General features: G+C 44.7%; 1 protein-coding gene across 1 annotated transcript in view; it reads left to right on the top strand.

The window, feature by feature from the left end:
- Positions 1–19,984, top strand: part of ABHD18 (abhydrolase domain containing 18) — a 34,525-nt gene extending 14,541 nt beyond the window's left edge. Inside the window, exons 5-13 of the mRNA XM_083174067.1 lie at positions 812–890; positions 3,529–3,615; positions 4,494–4,519; positions 6,969–7,107; positions 8,704–8,793; positions 9,395–9,496; positions 12,098–12,425; positions 17,556–17,718; positions 19,404–19,984. Of these exons, the coding sequence (XP_083030193.1) occupies positions 812–890; positions 3,529–3,615; positions 4,494–4,519; positions 6,969–7,107; positions 8,704–8,793; positions 9,395–9,496; positions 12,098–12,425; positions 17,556–17,718; positions 19,404–19,455 (1,066 nt within the window). The 3' untranslated portion in view covers positions 19,456–19,984. The remainder of the gene's footprint in view (positions 1–811; positions 891–3,528; positions 3,616–4,493; positions 4,520–6,968; positions 7,108–8,703; positions 8,794–9,394; positions 9,497–12,097; positions 12,426–17,555; positions 17,719–19,403) is intronic.
- The last annotated feature ends 4,201 nt before the right edge of the window (positions 19,985–24,185 follow it).

Here is a 24,185-nt window from a genome sequence, read left to right as displayed (position 1 = left end):
CCCGGTGGTAGTCTGGATGCCAGCATCGGTATTGTGACTGCCTGCATTCGGTCTGCTGGGATTCTAAACGCATGCTAAATTGGGTTGCATGTTTATATGGGTGCAGATGTGTCTGGTCCAAAAATAAATAAAATAGATCTGGGTTATTGTGGCACAGCCCCCCTTAACTTCAGCTTCATCTGCTATATGTTTTTTTTTATTTATTTTTTTACTTTTTACGTGACCAACTTGGTATTCAGCTATTTACAAATGGCATACAGTAGCTTAGTACATAGTATACAGTAATAAACACAGAACCGGATAATAAATGAACTACTAATACACACACAACGTATACATCCAAGTAGATATGAACACGTTTTTAATAACATTAGAAATATAATATAATAAATTCATAAATAGATTAAAAATAATTTATTATTAAACTAAAGTCCTCATGCTGGGGAATGTAACACCAGCTGTCTGATATACTGTTTAAGTAAAATGGTGCACTGCAGTGTGCAAGTCTCTAGTTATCCATGCAGGCCTGATGGGAATTGTTGTTAATGAGGGCCATACTGCCAAATGCAGCATGGCCCCTGCTATTGCTACGTTGCTACATACATCAGCAGGGGTGTATGCACTTGCCTATGTCGGGCTGGGTACGCATCATATAGTGTGTTCTATTGTAGCACATCCTTTTGTGAGCAGTGACCCTAAATGTGATATTATTTGTGTTCTTTATTATACATTTCAGAATATAGTCTTACCGAATGTTGTATATTCTTTCCTCCCTGTCCATTTTTATTTGAGAATGTCTTTGTTTTCATAGATTCCAGTTTATAATCCCTAAAGAATGGAAGAGCAAGTACAGGCCTGTGTGTATCCATTTAGCTGGCACTGGTGACCATGTAAGTGTGTGGCGTTACTAAGTCTACTTATACACTAGGGTGGGTGACCGTTTTGTTTGGTTGTTATGCACATAGCCTAAGAGATAGTGTTTAATCACTCCAGCATTTGTATTTTTTTTTCTCTATTAACCATGTTCCTGTAGACCTTTTTTTGTGTCTGTCATTCTGCCAATGTCAACCTAATTACTGTTGACCATTAGTGGTCGATCTAGTGAATGTGGACCTAGACATGGTCGACCATATATATGACAAACCTTTTGTTGAATAGTTTGAGTAGCAGGAATCCAGATGGCCTTATAGCAATAATTCACCTGTGCTCACAGATCACCATTTTGGCCCCTTTTCACCTATTCTGACGGTTCAGACTGTGAATCGGGTAAAAAGTGCCCAAGTTGTATGTACCTAACGTCAGATTCTGATCTGATGCGCAGTCCCGTGCACATAGTAATGGGACCGGAGATCACAAGTGCTGCACACAAGATTTGTTGCGTTCGGCAGGACTTTCTGGGGGTCGCATACAATACATCGTATGCCGAAGGACCGCATACGATGTATCGTATGCAGTCCAGCTAGGCTGCATGCGATACCTTAGTGTTTGGCAGATCTGCAGGTGCCATAAGGCCCCCATACACCAATCCAATTTATGGGCAAAAGACTTCCACTAAATTATCTTTTTCTTCCTAAATAACTACTATATTCCTTCTAACGATCAGTGAGAAATCAGCAAAAAGGGAAGAATACCTGTCTACATATCTTATATCACTCAGTAGTATTCACACACTTCATACGCTCTCCTACCAAAAGAAAAGCAGTAGACCGGAATCACTGTGGGGCTAGAGATATGAGGGTTCGGATTTACTTGGATCTCAAAATGGCATCTTATTGGCTATTTGGCTGACATGCATTTTAGATAGCCAATAAGAGAAATCCAAACTTACACTTTGGTTTTAAGCACCGAGTACATCCGAACCTACGCATCTCTAATTCTTACTAGTTAGAAGTCAAAGTTTCCTAAGTAAAATATATTTCTGAAAAAAGTGCCTTTAATCTAGACATATAAGCAAAAGGTCACCTTTTGTAGACTTATTTATTTTATTTTTTTGAAGCTTAGCAATTTCAAAGTGTAAAGTGATAACGCACCAGCCAATCAGCTGTGTTTGAAAAATTGCAGTTGGGAGTTGATTGGCTGGTGCGTTATCACCACTTGATCACTTTACCAGGCTTAATGCATCTGCCTCACTGTACTGTACTGTGATGAAGTTCTACAGGGTCCTCCTCTAATTTCTGTATGCTTTTCAAAATTATCAGCTTTTACATTTTCATAACTTAATCTATGTATTTAGGCAGCCAATCAGCAGACCGTGTCATGCTCCTGTTGTGATTGCAGAATAAATTGTAAATATGATGATTCCTATGCATTGTATGGAAAATTATTCTGCTGGCATTGAAAGTATGTATGATTGGTACTTGTTTCCTAGCACGGCGCCCACGATATTCAGTCGTATGGCATCGTATGCATTGCATCGCATGCCATATGCCCGCATGCGATGCGATGCGATTTTAAATTGTATAAGCACCCTAATGGTTTTTTTCAATGGTAAATGGCCCCCCTATACAATTTTTAATTGTATAAGCACCCTAAAGGGGGTTTACAATGTTAAATGCACCCCCACACCACCCCCGCTATCAACGCCAACCCGAAGCGTGGCGAGTGCAGCGAGCCCGCGATTGGCGGCGGTACGTGTCCTCCGACCTTTTCATACCCCGACTATCCTTGTCGGTGTGGAGTTGATTTTATATAGTGTGGCGAGCGCAGGGGATTCCGTGTCCCCTTTGCGGGGCACGCTTCGGGCTCAGTGGCTCGCTGCGCTCGCCACACTATATAAAACCAACTCCGCGCCGACATGGATAGTGGGGGTATGAAAAGGTCGGAGGACGCGTACCGCAACCCCTCGCGGGCTCGCTGTGCTCGCCACGCTTCGGGTTGGTGTTGATAGTATGGGTAGCGTGGGGGTGCTTTTTACATTGTAAGCACCCATTATGGTGCTTATACAATTATTTATCTTATAGGGGGCACATTTAACATTGAAAACACCCATTAGGGTGCTTATACAATTTTAAATCGTATACCATTGTATATGGCATACAATGCGATGGTATACAATTTAAAATTGTATAACATCGGCTGCCATCGCGTAACATCGCATCACATACCATCGTATGCCTTATGATATGCGATGCGATGGGCGCCGTGCTAGGAAACAAGTACCGTATAATTTATATTTGTTATTCTCTTCCTGCTAAAACCTGTTTAATTAATTTGGTCCACTACATAGCATTAAAGGTATTTGGTATAGACCACAAGAACGTTTCCTCAACTCATTGAACTGTACCACAGGAGCATCACACCAATCAACTTCCTTATCAGACAGTAACTGAAATGCTGATGATATGGGCTATCACTTAGAATGCCATCATTATACACCACCTCTGAGTTTGGATACTTTCAATAAAATATTTGCAAAACATACCTTTAAGATTTCTTATAACAATAGTTAACTTTGATGTAATATTATAATACTCTGCTTTATCTTGTATCTTGCTGAGAATGATGCATTATATTTTTCCTCTATTTTAGTACTACTGGAGAAGGCGAACACTCATGGCCCGTCCTATGCTGAAAGAGGCTGGAATGGCTTCCCTGTTACTAGAAAATCCTTATTATATCCTTTTTTTAAATAAAGTAATGTGGGTACTTGTTTCCTAGCACGGCGCCCCCAATTTCCATCGTAGTGCATCTTATACAATCATATTTCATGCAATATCGCGGCATGCAATGCGATTTTTAATTGTACAAGCATCCAGATGGGTGCTTACAATGTTAAATGCATCCCCATTGTCAATGCCACCCCCACTATCAACACCAACCCGAAGCATGGCGAGCGGCGGCGGTACGCGTCCTCCGACCTTTTCATACCCCCCACTATCCACGTCGGCGTGGAGTTGATATTAGATAGTATGGTGAGTGCAGCGAGCCCCGTGAGGGGACACGGATTACTTTACATGTATTCCGCATCCCCTCGCGGGGCTCGCTGCGCTCTCCATGCTTCGGGCTTGTATTCCGCGTCGCGGGGCTCACTTTGCTCACCACGCTTCAGGCTCGGTGGCTCGATACGCTCGCCACACTATCTACAATCAACTCCACGCCAACGTGGATAGTGGGGGGTATGAAAAGGTCGGAGGACGCGTACCGTACCGTACCATACCGTACTTTTTGAGCTGTGCAATGTCATCGCAGCCCGGCAATTGTACAGTGTATGGGCATCTTCAGGTCTTGGCACATTTGTGTGAAGTATGACACTATTTGGGTAAAACAGATTGGAGTAGCATAGGGAGTGAAGAGACTGCTCAGGCTATACAGTGCATAATCCCAAACACCAATGGCGTGTTTCATTGTTTGTAATTGAGTATTGTAAAACATTTTTAGAGGTACCCAGAAGCCTTAAATGACATTTAAACCGTCATAAAAATGTATTTTTCATTTCTGAAATAATCGCGCAATGAAATGCATAGAATTCCTTTCCTTGACATAATTTTCTACATGGCTGCAGAAAGCCAAAGGACCAGATGTAAGTATTATTGTGAGTTTGTTCATTTTCCTAAACTGTATATTGTTGTAGTTTTCTGCAGTATAATTTACATGTGTTTCCCCTATGGGAAGAGGCCCCTTGGGTTTTCCTATTTTGTCCCGTTTGATCCTGATTCAACAGGCCCCTATTATCTGTGTCTGACAATGCAGTGTAATAGGTTGGATTTAGGGTGGCCAATCCCGGCATCGGGATCCTGGGATTTGGCCCTAAAAGTCTGGGATTTCAATCCCGGGATTGGAGTATCCAATCCAGGGATTTCGGGATTAGACTGCGCATGCGCAGTTTAATGCCGGGCAGCGTCTGAGCACTCGCTGTTCCTGACCCCTGCGTGCGGCCTGCGCAGCGTGACGGTCACGCTGCGCAGGCCACACACGCCGCCCACACTGCTGTCAGTGTCACCCCTTCTCTTGGCCGCCAGCCTCCCACCTCTTCTCTTGCACCTGAATGTCCGCCCCTTCACCGACGCCGGCCGCCCGCGCCTTCACCTGTGCCTTCCTCCCTGCTTCTTATCTGGCTGCAGTGCTGATGAGGAGGTGCACGTGCCAGGGGCACCATGCACCTCGGAACCCACTCCCGGCCGCCCGCCTGCCAATGTAAGTAAATGTGCGGGTCGGCCGGTGTGGGGGTGGGTATGGGTCACACGCCTGCGAACTAAGGATGCCAATCCCGGGAATCCGGGGATTGAGCATTTTTCAATCCCGGGTCCCGGGATTGAAAAAATGCCCCGGGATTGGCATCCCTAGTTGGATTATTCTGACCATTGTTTCTTACTTGGTTAGATGAATATTTCCAGTGTCATTCTTGTGCCTGCAAGATCCAACATAGGTCCTGGTTGAAAATCGGGACAGAATATGCAAGGAATAGTAATATGAAAATTGTTAGAATATATATGTAAATGTATTGTAAGGGATAATATAGTGACCGCTTTGATTTAGGAGTCCTCTTGGAGTTAAGTTACATACCATATATACTCGAGTATAAGACTACTTTTTTGCTGAAAAAGTCCCCCTCGGCTTGCACTAGAGTGAGGGTCCCACTTGAGTCAATAAATTTTCCCAGTTTTTTGTTGTAAAATTAGGTGCCTCGGCTTATATTCGGGTCGACTTATACGGTATCTAAATATGCTCTTAACCCTTTGTGTGCCAACATCTCCGTGAGAGATGTGCAAAATATCCGCTAAAAATTCCAGCGTCACATTTGTTATATAAATTCAAATAAAAAATGCTGTGTAAAAAAAAGTTTTGATTTCATATATAATGTAAGTTAAACATTACAGGTCATTATGATGAATAAAAATATTTGTTTGGCAAATTTTGCACTTGTTTTGACAAATTCACTTGACACTCAAAGGGTTAAGATCTGAGAACTTATTGGTGTGATATAGGTTCTATAACAGACATGACGCATGTTGCTATTTAGTCAGTAGTGGGAGGAAATGTAATGCTGACCACATACTGATACTCAGGTCAATAGTCACCCATTGTTTTCCGTGGTGCCAGAATTAGGAAAACTCCAAAAGCAATGTTTTTATGGATCCAAGAACAGAAGCTTTATTGTAATCCAACTGTTGAGGTTTTAGGGACTCAGGAACTGGTATTGAAATCAAGTCCTCTTCCACAAATGGTACCGGGCCTTTAAGGAGGTGGTGTGCCTCCAAGATTTCTTGTGCCTCAAGGTGGATGGTGGGCCTTTTAAGGGGGTGGCGTGCCTCCAAACAAAATTTCTTGTGCCCTGAAGTGGAGAAGGGAACCAGGTGGGTTACCTGAGAGGAGTGTCTCAATGGAGGGGGCGAGTTTGGCAAAGTTTGGCCGATCCCGTAAGGCTGCAGAGACTGGATCCTCTGGCAAAGGTGTAAATAGGACCTGGTGTCAATGGAGATAAATAACTTACGTGTTTTGCTGCTATCTGTAGCTTTCTCTTGAGCTTTCTAGAGTGAGATATATATATATATATATATATCTATATATATATATATATATATATATATATATATATATATATATATATATATATATATATATATATATATATATATATATATATATATATATATCCTTTTTTTTTTTTTTTTGCCACGTACTGATACTGCAGCATATGTCGTTATGTGGTATGTTTGTCAATGTTTTTGGTGTATGAATGCTATTTGCCTATGTATGGTCATCTGTCAGCAAAGCTAATAGACCACTGTGCAGGTGAAAAAAGACTCAAACAACTGTTCTTCTTCAAGTTGGCCGCCTACATGTTCAGCTTAGACCCCAATCTTGTATCTCAGGAGAGTCTCAAACACAGTGGCAGGAATGGCCTGTGACTGGCTAAAGGTGCAACAGAGTAGGGACACGAGAATGGAAATGGTACAGGATAGCAGAGATTACGTCTGCAATATCTGCACTGTTACAATCAATGTGTTTTCTTTTCCTACATGGAAAAGGCGGTCAAGCTTAAAGAATGTCTCTGACTTGTTTGTGATGGGTGGAGCTCTTGTTCTGGAGTCTGCTGTCCTACTACACTGGCTGGAGAGAGAAGGATATGGACCTCTGGGGATGACTGGCATTTCAATGGGGGGCCACGTAAGTCATGGACATTTTTTTTTCCATTCCAAACTGTAGTGTTGATGTAGCAGTCATGCATGGTTAAATGCACATTAGCAGCTTTGGGGATCTATTTTTTTAAAGGTTGAAGTCCCACTTTGGGATTTACAGTAGCAGCAGCAATTGCAGTCCATGCACACCACCCTGTAGAATAGGACACCCCATCAAGTCCTAAAACTGAAATAATGGAATAATATAACCGATAATCACATAAGATTTTGCTCTGTCTTAATTTATTGAAAAAAAAAACAAGCCAACATGATGTCATGTTTCAGTAAGTAAATACATCTCATGATTTATTAGCATGTACAGCAGGAAGTATGAGTCTTCTGTATAAACTTATCAGTCTCTTTTGAAGAATGCCAATTAAGCCAATGGATTGGGGTCTGGATTTTTTTTGTGCAATGGGGTTTAACTGATGTTTTTACAGAAATAAGCCCCTAAAACATCTCAGCCGTGTATAATTTTCTGACTGTATTAGAGGGCATACTGTATGTAGCATAACCAGGGGTTATAGTGTCCCATTTGCTCAAGATAACAAGATAGTAAAAACAGAGGTACTCTTTACCTAGCACGGCGCCCACGATGTCCATCGCGGTCATCGGGGGTAAAAAATCTCGGCCATCGCATGCACTAAAAAAACGGGTGCGACGCGATGCCCGCTATTTCCCATAGTAATCAATGTTAAAAGTGTGATTGGACGCGATTTTACTGTTCAATGCCTCAATGCCCGCGATTTTTCCATAGGAAACAATGTTAAATGGGCCACAGAGCCCTAATAGTCCCCCTGAAGTCTTAAATGGCCCCCACAATTGTTAACGCCACCCCACGATCAACGTGAACCCGAAGTGTGGTGAGCGCAGCGGTACGCGTCCTCCGACCTTTTCATTCCCTCACTATCCACGTCGGCGTGGAGTTGAGAATAGAATAGTGTGGCGAGCGCAGTGAGCCACCGAGCCCGAAGCGTGGCGAGCGGACGCGGATACCTGTGAAGCCCGCGAAGGGACGCGTTTACCTGTGAAGGTATCCGCGTCCCCTCGCGGGGCTCGCTACGCGCGCCACGCTTCGGGCTCGGTGGCTCGCTGCACTCGCCACACTATTCTATTCTCAACTCCACGCCGTCGTGGATAGTGGGGGTATGAAACGGTCGGAGGACGCGTACCGCCGCCCCTCGTGGGCTCGCTGCGCTCGCCACGCTTCGGGTTCACGTTGATCGTGGGGTGGCGTTAACAATTGTGGGGGCCATTTCAGACTTCAGGGGGACTATTTGGGCTCTGTGGCCCATTTAACATTGTTTCCTATGGAAAAATCGCGGGCATTGAACAGTAAAATCGCGTCCAATCACACTTTTAACATTGTTCCGTATGGGAAATCGCGGGCATCGCGTCGCACCCGTTTTTTAGTGCATTTGATGGTCGCGATGGGCGCCGTGCTAGGTAAAGAGTACCAAAACAGATTTTTAATAATCAACCTTATTGGACAAGTGCAGTTGTTTTCTCACTTGACATCAGTTTTGTATATAGAATCTGTGCTTTGTTGCATGTTGAACTGTTATTTTTGTTATACGTTTTCAAGATGGCATCGCTGGCAGTCACCAACTGGCCAAAACCAATTCCATTAGTCCCATGTCTGTCCTGGTCTACCGCCTCTGCAGTCTTCACAACAGTGAGTGTCTTCTTTCATGCTAACTCATAGGCTGATGCAGAGTTCATAGCAAATTGGGAGTGCATTACTCAAGCGATAAATGATTGCAAATCTAGTTTATATATAAATGCCTCCCATGATGTGTACCCTTCCACATCCCTAGCACATGTGCCTAGTTCCTCATCCTCATTATATTTGCAGATGTACTATAGCCTGAGCAAGACACACTTTCTAACATGTATATTCTTTCTGCTCTGCATGCATGGAATTGCATATATGTGCTCTTATTGAGCTTTGCCCATGTGATTAAGCCTCTTCCCATCCCTATTCTGCAAGGTTAGACACAGTCTCAATGTGTAATAATCTGGAAATGGGCAGTTGTGTATGTGTTCACATATGGTGCAAATACTTGCAAGAAAAACTACACAACCTGGTTTGTTACACACTCTGCATCTGTTCTTATATCTCTGTGTATTATTTTCATATTCCCTAATTGTTTCTTCATTTTGTGCTACATTTGTACACAATTTGTAGTTTGTAATCAATTTTAGGAAGCTTTAACTAAGCTGATTGTACTGTTATCAATATGTTCTTCACCTTCTTTTTTGTTTGTCTGATTTAGGGTGTTCTAAGCAAAGCTGTTAACTGGAGAGAGCTGCAAAAGCAGTATTGCACACAGGCGGTCTATGAGGAGGAAATCCTGCATCTCCTTGAGTACTGTGGGGTAGGTTGATTATATTATATAGAACATTACTGGGAGGTGTCTAGTTATTTAAATTTTCTATATTCTAGTGTCTATCTGCCACTTTCAGAGTTCAAAGATATAATACAGAATTGTTTAGTGCAATTCTAGTCTGCAAACCAACATGATTTAATAATAAAGGGATCGTATAAACAGCTCAAGGTCACTTCTGTTACTGATAAAATGTCTACCTGTTAATCCTGCTTGGTCTTCTTCCAGTATTGGGTCTGTTCCAATATGGATCAGACAATCTAGAACTGATGATGTTGCCATCGACTATGTCATTGTACCAGTCTCAACATTTAGCAGTCTCCTGATTTTACTAAAGGTAAAGGTACATACACACTGGGCGATATTGCCAGCATGTATGGTGCCCGATGATGGGGAAAATGGCTGGGCTGAAAAACGCTCAGTGCATACATACCAAGGATGGACGGCTTTCCATAGTAGGACGCTATGGAAAGCCCTCCATTCCGTCGCTTATCTGCTGAGCGGCGGCCGGCAGCGATGATGTGGGAGTGCGCATCAGCGCTCACTGCTCATCGCTGCCCCTGTACACACTGGGCGGCTTTCTTGCTGAAAGCCGCTCAGACGATTAAATTAAGCGGCTTTCGGGTAAAAGTCGACCAGTGTGTACGGAGCTTAAGACTGTACAATAAGATTTGTATATCCACACTTCTGTAAACTTTTCTATATCCATAGGCAAGTACTAGTTCTTTCATGTTCTTTCACTGACTGAAGTGGTGAATGATCTGGTAACTGCCAAGTCTAAAGGCCATTGCTCACTACTTATTCTTCTAGATCTTTCTGCTGCGTTTGACACTGTTGATCACACTCTTCTCATACAGACACTACACTCCCTAGGTCTTAATGATACAGCTCTTTCCTGTTTCTCATTTTACCTATCTGATCACTCTTTCAGTGTTCACTTCTCTGACTCTACCTCCTCTTCACTACCTCTGTCAGTCGGAGTTCCGCAAGGCTCAGTCTTAGGTCCTCTGCTTTTCTCAATCTACACCTCATCTCTTGGCAAACTAATCAGCTCTTTCTGATTTTAGTATCACTTGTATGCAGACAATATGCAAATCTATCTATCAACCTCAGAGTTGTCGCCAGTGGTCTTGCGCCGAGTCTCTGAATGCCTCTCTGCCATCTCATCCTGGATGTCTTCTAGCTACCTCAAACTCAATATTTCCAAAACGGAATTACTTATATTCCCACCGGCCAAGAACAATTACCACCCTGATATCTCCATAACTGTTGACAACTCGACAATCTACAATACCCCACAAGCTTGTTGCCTAGAGGTCATCCTCGACTCTGAGCTGTCCTTTGTTCCCCACAATCAATCAGTCTCCAAATCATGTTACATGCATCTAAAAACATATCCAGAATATGACCCTATCTCACACAAGACACTACTAAATCTCTCATCCATGCACTCATTATATCCCGCATTGATTATTGCAATAGTCTTCTAACTTATCTTCCCAAGAACAGACTCTCGCCACTGCTATCCATTTTAAATGCTGCTGCTAGGCTGATCTTCCTAGCAAGAAGCTCATCATCTGCTGATCCGCTCTGCCAGTCCCTCCATTGGTTGCCTGTATTTTACCGTATTCAATATAAAATATTTCTACACGCATATAAAGCTATTAACCATACTGCACCAGCATATATCTGTTTACCTCTCACAAAATATCTCCCATCTCGGCCACTCTGCTCTGTTCAAGATCTGCGTCTCTCTTCTGCACGGATCACTAGCTCCCATTCACTATTACAGGACTTTAGGGGGCTGCTCCCACCCTATAGAATTTTCTTCCACGCACAATAAGACTCTCTACTAGCCTCCAAACTTTTAAGCATTCCCTGAAAACTCACCTCTTCAGGCAAGCCTATCATATTTAAGTAGCACTCTCAACCAATCAACAGCCGCACATTAATTTCAATGGGAGTTTTGAAATCTCCTGCCTGTCCACAGCTACCACAGCCTGTTCCTCCGGCGGCATCTCCTGGGAGTCCTTACATGCGATAAATCGGCACATCAAGTGCCAAATCATATGTAGCCCTCTCGGGAAGCTGCCAAAGAACTTCAGGGGAAATTAGGTCCGGCTTGAAGTAGGTCCTGTGAAAAATAAATAGTGTGTACATAGGTTGATTGCTTCTCTACAAGGAGTACTTGAGTACTTATATAGCCTCATTGCCTATTCAATAGCCCGTTTAGTCATACTATGCCATGGCGTTACTCTGTAACTTTTTACATTAAAATGCATCTTCTTCGCATAGCTATGTGAATAAGGTGCACAAGCAAATTTTGCTGATTAATATAAGCATGTCTATATTCTGTGTGTGACTGTGGCTGTATATGCATACAAAATGCTACATTAGAGCGTTTTCCAGGAAATCACTGTAACATATACTTTTGCATGACGATACAGCCGCAGTCACACACACACAAAGGCATTTATAGAAACAATGACCCCTACAAAATCTATTTAATGCCCAAGAAGAGGCAGAGCCTTTGCTAGAATTGGCATTATGAGAGTTACTATGCTTTACGTCATTTATTTTCCGCCCCTCTAGAATGATTCTTTCAAGATGGGACAGGATTTCGTAAAAAATTCACCAAGAAGCGTTGACAGCCTGACCAACCTAAAACTTGCCACGAGTATCTTACGCTTTAATCGCACCCAGGAATCATTATCTACAGATGCTTTTCAAGCTTCACGTAACAATGAACTAAGTTTCGAAGGTGAATCGAAAGTGTCCTATATTCGACAAGCGATGTCTGGTGGTGTGAACAGCTATGTGAAGAGAGAAGTGACAAAGAAAAGTGACTCTCTACAGAGGGAAGCCTTCTCCTTTATGAAAGGCGTCATGGATGAGTGCACACATGTCGGCAACTTCTCAGGTTTGCAAATTGCCATATCCCTTCTTGAGAACTAACAGCCATCATTTAAATATACTATTTTAACTTGTAATCCCTATCTATGCACACACACTTTGCCACTATTTATAATTCCCTAATAGAAAAACCATACCATGCCATGTCCTGCTGGGATGTGTAGTTCCACAACAGCTGGAGGGCCACATTTTGCGCACTCCTGCTTTACTTGATCACTTAGCACACATCAATGTGCTAACGATTTATGCTGAGAGATCTGTTTGGGTCAGTGTTCTCAGTGACCGAATAATAACCTACGTGCCAGTTATTAAGCAGTACCAGATATAGACCTGCTGGGCTGCGCATTTAAATCGCTATGTAAACTACACACATATCGATATTCAGACATTTTCTGAGCTATTCAGTGAAATTATGTAAAACCGCTCAGAAAATGCCTGAATATTGCTCTGTATGTAGGGCTCATAAGTCTAAGCAGGAGTTCTAAATTGAGTACAATGTATATGGTCTATACCAGTGGTCGCCAACCCGTCACTCGCGAGCTAACAGTAGTTCGCTGCAGCGATATGGGTAGATCTACCACTGCAAACTGCTCACCCTCCAGCACCGCTCCTCGTCCTTCACTGTTCCTGCACCGTTTCTCTGCCGGTTCGCACCGCTCCTCCACCTCAGTGGAGACAGACACTAGAAGTCATATTTGACCTCTAGCATCTGACACAGAGCACAACACTACAGCATTACCTGGAAGTGCCAGGAGCACTTAGCGCTGACAGCACAGCTTTCAGCAAAGCTGCATCTTTGACAATGTACCCCCCAGGCGATGAGCATTTCACCTCTGGCAACGAGCAAGACAACCCTGGCAACTAGCAGGTAAATTAAAAGCCTTACTGTGTGGCATTGCAGTTTGCAGCATATTTTATTCAGGGGCATTCCGGTGTGCGGTATAGTGTCGGGCATTACAGTGTGCAGCATATTGTGTCAGGGGCATTATGGTGTGTGGCTGTGTTAAATTCTACCATCTCGTTCAGGATAGATGGGAGGCAATCAGAAGGAAGCTTTTTGCGAAGCGTACACAGACCTCTTACACATTTAGTGTGTCTTATACCCCACTCTCCCTTCCCCACATACCAATGTGATTATCTGTAATAGCAGTGCAAATTGGGTCCCGATACACACAGTGACTCTGTCAGTGACGTGGTCTCAAGCGCCTGAGACACATCCCCTTGCTGCTCTGCCTACCCGTATCTGTGAGACTGTGCACGCGGCACACGTCTGACCCGGGCAACAGACGGCACACAGCTTCCATCAGCGGCCCCTGTGGAGAGCGGCAGCGCCTGGCAGGACTCATATCCCCGTCTAAGGGCAGTCGGCTCTGACAGTACAGCCGGCTGTGGTCAGACCTCTTCAAAGTATAAACATTCGCAACATTATATAAATTGCGCTTTCAAGTATAAGATTGTTATAGGTCTATTTAAAGTGTGAACCAAAGTGTGATTAAGGGCACAGTCCCCAGTAATAATAAAAATTGTCTACAAATTTAACACACATTCGTTTTTGCACTGCTTTGCATTAAACATGGGAGGAATCCAACAGAGTGGGGTCCACTAAGTGAGGATATTTATCCTTTTTATTTCATGTCGTTATATGTTTGTATGTTTGGTTTTATTTCGCAACTATTTTAAAAAGTAACCCATTAAAAATTATGTTTTATTAGTCAAGTTTTTCTTCAGGTGCACCAGCCCCAGACACTCTTTTCTATACCCACTTTTTTTCTCCTTGCTAGTGTCTATGGTAGCACACCCTCGATTGTTCTATACCGATTGAAGACATTATTCATAAGAGGGTTCACCCCATGTTGATTATAACCAGTAATTTCTGTGCGACTGTCAAAACCCCTTTTGTTTTTCTAAGCTGCCTGAATCTCTTACCTCCCCTTTTTGATACGGTGACATGCTCCACACCAGTTACTTTAAGTCTTGAGGTATCACTTTGATGGTTTTCTGCAAAGTGGTGGGACACACTATGGATGAAATTGAATAGGATGAGAGATTCAGAAAGTGATAGATTTGGGAAGAAATCTCCCGTTTTTTTAAAGCGGAAATCATTTACACTGCAAAATCAAACTGGTTTTGCAGTATAAATGATTGCCGCTTTAAAAAATGGGAGATTTCTTCCCAAATCACTCACTTTTGAATCTCTCATCCTATTAAATTTCACCCTATGGGGTGTATTCAGTGTTGGTCGTTAGGTCCATTCTGTCTAAAACAGCATATTTTCCGCCTGAAAAAAAAGTCTAGATGAATTGTAGTATTCACTATCATTTTTTCTAGACAGTCTAAAGCATTTCACCTGTCAACTCTTTTCGTTTGCCTCGCCTGTCTAAATGAGTCATTTAGACTTTTTGTTTCACTTTGTCTAAACTCAGCCATGTTAATCTGACTTAGCCTATTCAGTGTGTGATTGTCTAAATGGATTCTACAGCTTTCAGGCAGGCTTTAGACAAAGTGAACTAGACAATTTCTTCTGTCGGGACTGCTCTACAAAACATAAAATATTATTTTATTTATGTAGTTTTTTACATGAATCAATGTCATTTATTTTTATTTTTTTTATAAATATATTTTGTATAATTATTATTTCTCATATGAATATATTTAGATTTTTTTTTTATATTTTTTTTACTCTACCCATGTTGCATTGTCTTTCCCAGCATACAGTGTTGTACCCATGTGATAATTTTTACCCATGATTCTGTTATCCCTCACTCCCATTTTGAGACTGTCGACCTTTCCCCATGTTGACCTAATAACCATGTCAACCTTCCCCCATGTTGACCGTCAACTTTCCACCATGTCGACCTAACTCCATGTCGATAAATTCCCACCATGATGAAAATTCCCCACCATGTCAACCTAATAACCATGCCGACCGTCAGACTTCCCCCATGTTGACCGTCAACCTTCCACCATGTCGACCTAACCCCATGTCAATAATTCCCCACCATGTCGACCTAACCACATCTTGACATTCCCTCCTGTCGACCGAATCCCCATGTTGACCTTCCCCACCATGTCGACCTAAACGCATGTTGACATTCACTCCTGTCGACCGAATCCCCATGTCGACCTTCCCCACCATGTCGACCTAAACGCATGTTGACATTCACTCCTGTCGACCGAATCCCCATGTTGACCTTCCCCACCATGTCGACCTAAACGCATGTTGACATTCACTCCTGTCGACCGAATCCCCATGTCGACCTTCCCCACCATGTCGACCTAAATGCATGTTGACATTCACTCCTGTCGACCGAATCCCCATGTTGACCTAACCGCATGTTAACATTCCCTCCCGTCGACCGAATCCCCATGTCGACCTTACCCACCATGTCAACCTAACCACATGTTGACATTCCCTCCTGTCGACTGAATCCACATGTCGGCCTTCCCCACCATGTCAACCTAACCCCATGTTGACCGTGCCCACCATGTCGACCTAACCCCATGTTGACCGTCCCCACCATGTCGACCTTCACCTAGGTCAACCTAATCACATGTTGACATTCCCCCTCATGTCGACCTAATCTCCTATGTCGACCTAATCACATGTTGACATTCCCCCCTCATGTCGACCTAATCTCCTATATCGACCCAATCACATGTTGACATCCCCCCCCCCCCCTCATGTCGACCTAATCCCCATGTCGACATTCTGTGGTGCAGGGGGGTGCAGGTGGTCAGGAGGAGGGTCAAGGGCAGCAAGGGGGTGGGGGGGGTGAAGGAGGACAGCAAATGGGGGGGGGGGGTTGTGCAGGTGGCCAGGAGGGTGGTGAAGGGCAGCAGGGGGGGAGGGAGAGGAGGGCAGCAAAGGGTGCAGGCAGCCAGGAGGGGGTGCAGGTGGCCAGAAGTGGGGGAGGCAGAGGGCATAGATACACCGGGGGAGGAAGGGGGGCATACATGGGGGTTTATGGCTGGGCAGCGGGCATGCACTTTCCCCATGGCTGCTGGGGGAAGCGCTACATGCCGAGATCGGCGGGCGCTAGCTGTATCACTGGGCGCCATGGCAGCCGGTGATTGATGGCCGGGCAGCGTGCGGGCGGCTGCGGCACTACATGCAGGCTGGAGGACACAGCCATGACGGCCGGGCAGCGGGCGGGCGGGCAGACGGCTGCAGCACTACACGGCTGGAGGACGGGGGACACAGCCGGCAGTGATTGATGGGTGGGCGGGCGGACAGCTGCGGCAGGACACAGCCATGGCCGGGGAGCTGGCGGAGGGACAGTATTACTTGCTGCATGGCAGCTGGACAGGGATAGGTGAGTACCCAGCAGGGAGGGTGGGACGGGGAACTCAGCCACTGGGCCAGGCATGTTGTCTGGTGTATTCAGGGTGAATACAGACCGGGTGTCCAGAGAACTCCCCTGCAGGCGAATTGGACATGCCCCCTTTCGCCTGATAGGTGTTTTAACGCCAGGAGGCGTTCCGCCCTGTATTCACCCTGAATACACTAGTTGGTGAAAGGGTGAAACAGAATCCGCCTGTCTAGCTGATGTAAAAGCTAGAACAGGCGGATCTGCATGTCCTAACGACGGACCCTGAATATGCCCCTAAGTGTCAATACACAGTACACGGTTTGTTATATTCTGTTCTCTTCCTGAAACATACAATAAAATATCCCTGATACAGGTGGATCAAAGTTGTTGTCAATTTAAGGTGTAAGGATACCAATGTGCCTAGCATCTTTGGTAGACCTTAATGATATTGGTGGTAGGCAGGCCATAGGTTAAGCTATTATTCTGCTTCAATAACAATTCCTACCAAGGCCTGTGCCATGAGGGCTAGTAGATGATTCAAGCACAAGCCAGTATTGAGAATATAAATGTTTTTACAATGTGACCTAAAGGCTATCCAAGAACAGAAGTGGCTTGTTTGTGTAGGAAATACTCTTCAAATATATTGTGCAGACAACCTTTGTTTTCCTTAATACAGCTTTAACAGATTAATCATGTTCCCGCTATTGTACTTCTCAGGGACTGAGTGAAATATGACAATCAGTACTGGAATATGTACTAATGGGGAATTCTATCTATTTACATTGTAGCCTGTTGATTCTGAATTGTTACCATTATTTTCTATTCAGTTCCAGTGGATCCAAGTTTAATAATAGTTGTGCAAGCCAAAGAGGATGCCTATGTACCGAGAGTTGGTGTACGCAGCCTCCAAGAGATTTGGCCAGGGTGTGAAATTCGATATCTGGAAGGAGGTCATGTCAGTGCCTACCTCTTCAAACAAGGGCTTTTCAGGTACTAGTCAATTTACCATAATAGTAGTACAGCAACTTATTGTCTGATATATAGTATAGTTGCATGGAGAGGCGACAGCCTCTAAGACTTTGTATTAACTTATTCAGGCATGAAACACCATTTACTTATCTAAATGGTGTTTCACGCCTGAATAAGTTTATACATTAAGTTTATACAAAGTCCTAGAAAGTGCCACCTCTCCACACAACTATATACAACAGGGGCATTGAGGATGGCACCAAGGCAAGAGGGATTGAGTGCCGGACATCGGATCTATCTATCGCAAAGCTTGAGAAATCCGCACTCTTGCATAAGTAAAAGTTGGGGTGCCAGTCCAGACTTAATTATAAGAAAATTGTATATCCAAGGATATAGACAAGACAGCACTCCTCTTTTAATGTGAATCCATCACAGAAGATATTTTTTTTTGTCAAAACACTGAGCATCAGAATGCAAACAAATTGCTAATCCGCAAAAAAAAAAGCCATTATCGGCACTCCACGGACTACCGTATATACTCGAGTATAAGCCGAGTTTTTCAGCCTTCTTTTTAGCTGAAAAAGCCCCCACTCGGCTTATACTCGAGTCAGTGGCTTCTTTCCTGCGTCCAGCCATCCACTTTAAACATAGGCGCGGCTACGGCAACATGGCCGCCGGCCTCCTGCACTATACATGTCCTCAGTGCAGGAGGCCGGCGGCCATGTTGCCGTAGCCGCGCCTTTTTTCAAAGTGGAGCCGGGCAGCGAAGTGGACGGCAGGGCAGTGGCGGCGGCCGCGTACCCCCCCCCCCCCCCCCCCCCCCCCCCCCCCCCGTGGAGCCTGTCAGCGGCGCACCCTAAACACCCTGGAGTCGGATGATGGAGGAGGTAAGCGGTGGCTGCTCCCTCCCCCCTCCGTGTGTGGTGTCCCTTGCATGGGGATCAACCTGTGGTGTCCCAGCTGTCAGCACAGGAATCAGCCTGTGGTGTCCCCCAGCCTGAGCAGCCTGTAATGCATTATGCAGGAGTAGCAGCCTGTGGTGTCCTGCTATTAGGCAGGGGGAGCCCCCTGTGGTGTCCTGCTATGAGGCAGGGGGAGCCCCCTGTGGTGTCCTGCTATTAGGCAGGGGGAGCAGCCTGTGGTGTCCTGCTATTAGGCAGGGGGAGCAGCCTGTGGTGTCCTGCTATTAGGCAGGGGGAGCAGCCTGTGGTGTCCTGCTATTATGCAAGGGGAGCAGTCTGTTGTGTCCTGGTATTTTTATACAGGGAAATATACCAGTAGCTGCTGCATTTCCCACCCTAGGCTTATACTCGGGTCAATAAGTTTTCCCAGTTTTTTGTGGTAAAATTAGGTGCCTCGGCTTATATTCGGGTCGGCTTATACTCGAGTATATACGGTAATTAAATATTGTGTTTATGTAATATGCCTAAAATTAAATTACGGCTCCTAATTGCCAAGACTCATGCTATGTTTGAAGAATGGCAGTTAGTAGCTGGTTGATTGGTAATTGATCTCTCTCCATGGCTTTGTAATAGACCCTTAGTCTTCCTACAGTTGGCAGATGACTGCACAGCACTGGCTATTTTTACTTACATTATGTAAGTTCACAATCTGCAGCTTTGGCCCAAATAGATATTTTTTGTATACATGGTTGTTATATTTGTGCTGAGCTTTTAACTTTTTTTTTTTTTCTCTTTTTTTTCTAGGCAAGCAATCTATGATGCCTTCAATCGGTTTCTTCACAAGTATCCAATGTGATTTTGTTCATCTATATCATTCCGTCCTCTTAAAAGACTTGTGACCCTGACTGTATTAAGCACAGTTTATGAGGCTAATGTAAAACATTACAGTTCTAGTATGGTGCTGCTTATCCAGATGTCTGAAAAGAAGGGACTGTGTATATATAGATTTATAATAACCTCAGTAATGCAATGTAGCCAAGTACATGTTTGTGTTTGATTGCTTTCCTCTGAAGGATGTGATCAGATTTTTCTTGATTTTTAAAGAGTTTGAACTAGATTTAGCAAATTATTGCTCATCTTTGAAATTATTGAATGCTTTTGTGCTTTGCACTTAATTTTTATACCTCTTCTTGAACTGCCCCATGTGTATAATTCAATGATTACGATAAGAAGTAAAACTGAAATGTATCTTCTGTGCACTATAACTTAATAACTGAATGTAAATGATTTCCTATACTTAACAGATCTCATACCTCATATCTACACATTTTCTTCACTGATCAATGGAGTGCCTAAACTTGCCAAATAAATAGTAATCCATTTTATATGTATATTTGGTTATGTTTCCTTTGAAAATCTAGGCGTCACGACCTGTTATACAAAAAAAAACTAGTGATTTTATTCAAAATGGCTTCGTGCAGGTGGCATTCCCAGTACTTGCTGAATTCCGCCTCTGTGTGTGTTCTCTCTGAAAATTGCTTTTGCATTTTGATTTAGATTTCAGATTTATCCATAAGTAATAAGTAGAACTCCTTGTTTTTATTTTCAATTTCATCTATCTTTGATTATGCTTAGGGCCTTATTTTGGTATGTTCGCTCCCCCGCACTTTCGCATGGGGGAGCGATATTGAACGTCATTTATGCGCATGTGCAGACGCTGGGTGCGATTGGGCATGGTGAACTGCTAGTTCGCCATCGCAATCGCACCTAGCAGTATGCCCATGTAAATGCTCCCGTGGTGCAGGCAGCTGACGTTAGCAGATGAAACTGCCCGCCCGCTTCCCGTACAGGGAGCGCGCAAATGTAAGACACCAGAGACCCAAGGCTGCAAATGGAAGTTTATGCTGAACATTCGCAGCTGTGCGTGTGTGGATTAGTCTTCAGCGGCATCCCCAGTGCCAAGGATGCATTCGGCGCACTTTCGGTGGAGGCCGGGGATGGTCGCATGCACGTGGAGCTCCGATCCCTCATCCACGGAGCTCCACCATCCCCGGCCTCCGGAGCGGCGTGCAGATTGGCGGAGGAGAGGCAGGGGGAGAGAGCGGAGGCTGCTGCGGCGACCCGGCTGGAGACTGCTGTGTCTGCCGGGGAGCGCCGAGTGCATCGGCATCCGTCCGGAGGAGCGCAGCGCTGCATCCCTGGTACCATTCCCCAGCAGCACAATCCCCCGGCGGCACCACCGACCCGGGGACCACCCCCCCACCGGAGGAGGAAGATCGCTTCCAGCTCCCTCTCTCCACGGGCAGGAGGGCCCGGCACACGCACAGGCAAGCGGGACCCAGCGCTCGGTGAGGAGGGCCTAGCACACTCAGTCCCCCCCCCTCCCCCCGGACAGGAGGCACATCAGCCACGGTGGCCCCTGTATGACACCCAGAGGCCGGGAGTAACTACTTCCCCCAGAAGCCCCCCGCACACACACACACACAAACCCCCCCTCCCCATCACTGACTGTCCGCCAGCCTCACTGACTGACTCTTCCACCACCCCCCTCGCCCGTGAGGGGCGGCGGTACGCGTCCGAACTTTTCATACCCCCACTATCCACGTCGGCGTGGAGTTGATTTTATAAAGTGTGGTGAGCGCAGCGAGTCACCGGGCCCGAAGCGTGGCGAGGGGACGCGCATAACTTCACAGGTATACTCGTCCCCTCGCGGGGCTCACTGCGCTCGCCACGATTCGGGCTCGCCGCACTTTATAAAATCAACTCCACGCTTCGGGTTGGCGTCCATAGCGTGGTGGCGTTAATAATGACGGGGGCAGTAAACATACTTTACAACTATATTCAATGTGACATTGTCACCTATGTAAAATCGCCTTGATCGCATAATGGCCCGCGACCGACACGATCAACCCAATTTTCACTTTAAAAATAATTTAACATTAAAGTCTATGGAAAAATTGTGTTGATCACGTCGGTCGCATCGCAGCCCCTTATTAAGGGCCGCAATGGACGCGATCAACGCGATTTTCTCTTTCACCGGCAAATTAGCTGGTGATTGACAGAAAATCGGGTCCATCGCGTTGATTGTATGCCTTAAGTACCTTAAAGTTAAGGCATACAATCAACGAGATGGGCGCCGTGCTAGGAAACAAGTACCCAAATTTATTTGTATTTGATGTAATTTTTAAAACTTTTTTTCCAACACTGCCTTATGAAATTGTCCCATGGCAAATTAGGTGTTCATTTCTTTATCTGGCATCATGTTCCACCAAATACAAGCAGATGTTTGTATTGGGGATGTGTTGTTTTTTTCATTTCTTTTGGGGAACTTAAGACACGGTGGCAGGTTTCCCTTTGGAGGAGGAGGCTAGCAAAGGGGATGGCTTTGTGGCGGCCTGGTCCATCTCTGCTCCACCACTGGACCACAAGTGACAGTAAGTCTCCAGGGATCAGCCATGGTTTAACTTGTTTCTCTCCTAACGCACCCTTCTGGCATAGTCCATTTCACAGCTGCCAACATTCCCTGCACATTTGGGTAAATCCTCCTGCATACTCCTGTTTTATCGGTATAAAGGCCAGATGGCTGACTATGGGCCTGACTGAGATTCAGGTGGTGTATGTTGGTCCACTATCAGGAAACTGTGCATGGACATGACCACTGCGCATGTGCAGTATGGGTTCTGCGTCCCATCACAGTGAGGCTGCAGATGTCAGATGATAGTCATCATCATAAAAAAAAGCCATTACTTATAGGGCAGGCATGTCCAACCTTCGGCCCTCCAGCTGTTGTGAAACTACACATCCTGGCATGCCTTGCCATAGTTTTAGCATTCCTAATAGCAAAACTGGCAAGGATGATGGGACTTGTAGTTTCACACAGCTGGAGGGCTGCAGGTTGGACATGCCTGATCTGTCAGATCCTGCAGCCATGACTCGTATGCGGTCCTTTTGCATATGATGTATCATATGCGATCCAGATGCCTGGGAGTTGCCTGGGGTAACGCATGCGATACCGCACAATAGTGTATGGGGGCCTTAAGTTTTCTTCTGGAAATTTCCTGGCCTAATTCAAGGGTTACCCAGATGGTGTTGCAGAGTGATTTGATGCTGTGTCCTTGAATGCCTCCTGTTGCACTAGCATGTGTTAGCAGTCATTTTCCCAGCGGCCATACCTTTCTGCAGTCGACGAGTGTACTCAGGCAATGTAAGGGTTGCTTCTATTATAATGCCATGTCTTCAGTATGTGCCCCACATCTTATGCACCTGCCAACTCTAGCTTTGGTGACTCCAGCTTGGTCACTTTTTATTATGTTTTTTTTTCTACTTCATTTTCTTGAAGTAGGCTTATTTAGAATGAAAAGCAGAGTAAAAAGAATTGGCTGGTCACCTAGAAAGAGATACAAAATAATTACTCTTACAATGAAATTATGGGATACGGTCATATTGTCTACAGCATTTAGGTCTACACCACTAGGTCGACCTGCATTAAGGTTGACATGACTTAGGTCGACATGGTCATTAGGTCGACATGGGGAAGGTCGACAGGAAAAAGGTCGACAAGGGGTCATTTGACTGTTTTAGTAGTCGACATGTGCCGACAGGCGGTATTTCATGCCCTACCATCCACTAGGGTGTGGTGGGAGAATAAAATAATGTGCCGAGCGTAGCATGGCGAGCGCACGTGGTGCTATGTTGACTGTGTCAACGCTTGAAAAAACAACAACACCATGTCGACTTTTTCACTGTCGACCTAATGACCCTGTTGACCTAACACATGTCGACCTAATGACCCTGTCGACCTAACCCATGTTGACCTTCAGTCAGGGCGACCTAAATGCAAGTCGATCTATTGGTGTAGACCAAATGCTTGTAGACCTAAATGCAGTCTGACGAATGATCCCATTCCGAAATGATATGAAAAGTAGATGGAAACATAACCAAAAGAGGAATTTTCGAAACTGTGCAATAAGTATCCAAAGACACAGTTTATTCAAAACCAAACTGGTAAATGTAATAAAAAAAGATTGACAATACCATGCTGTGAATAAAGAATGAATCTGTAGTTAAGTGACAGAAGAAAATCATGTGAGGTACAGTAATTCAAAATGATTTTTGAGAATGTGGTGTAAACATCAGTGCCAGAACTGTTAAATGCAGATTTCACTATTTTGGATTCAAATCCAGAATTCCAGTTAAAAAGACACTTTGATCTCTCAAACAAACACAGAATATATTAAAATGGACTATAAGACAAATTAATTTTTTAGAAGAATGCTAAACCGGTAGTTTCACGGCGGCAGGCTACGCTACGTTGTCAGTTGCGCTCGCCACACTTTATAAAATCAACGCCACACCGACATGGATAGTGGGGGTATGAACAGGTCGGGAGGACGTGTAACGCGGGGCACGCTGGGCTTGCCATGCTTCAGGCTGGCATGGATAGTGGGGGTGTTTCAAGAAAAGATTCACACCTGGCATATCATACATCTGAAACAGTAATGACGACATGTTAACTGGTACTGTAACTGGATTTTAGTGAACAATAATAGTGTTCCTTCTAGGAACAGGGGCGGGCAGGGCGCCGCA

This window comes from Crinia signifera, chromosome 1 (genome assembly GCF_055691185.1).
Source record: "Crinia signifera chromosome 1, ASM5569118v1, whole genome shotgun sequence".
NCBI lineage: Eukaryota > Metazoa > Chordata > Amphibia > Anura > Myobatrachidae > Crinia > Crinia signifera.
This window is presented reverse-complemented; position numbering and strand designations above follow the sequence as displayed.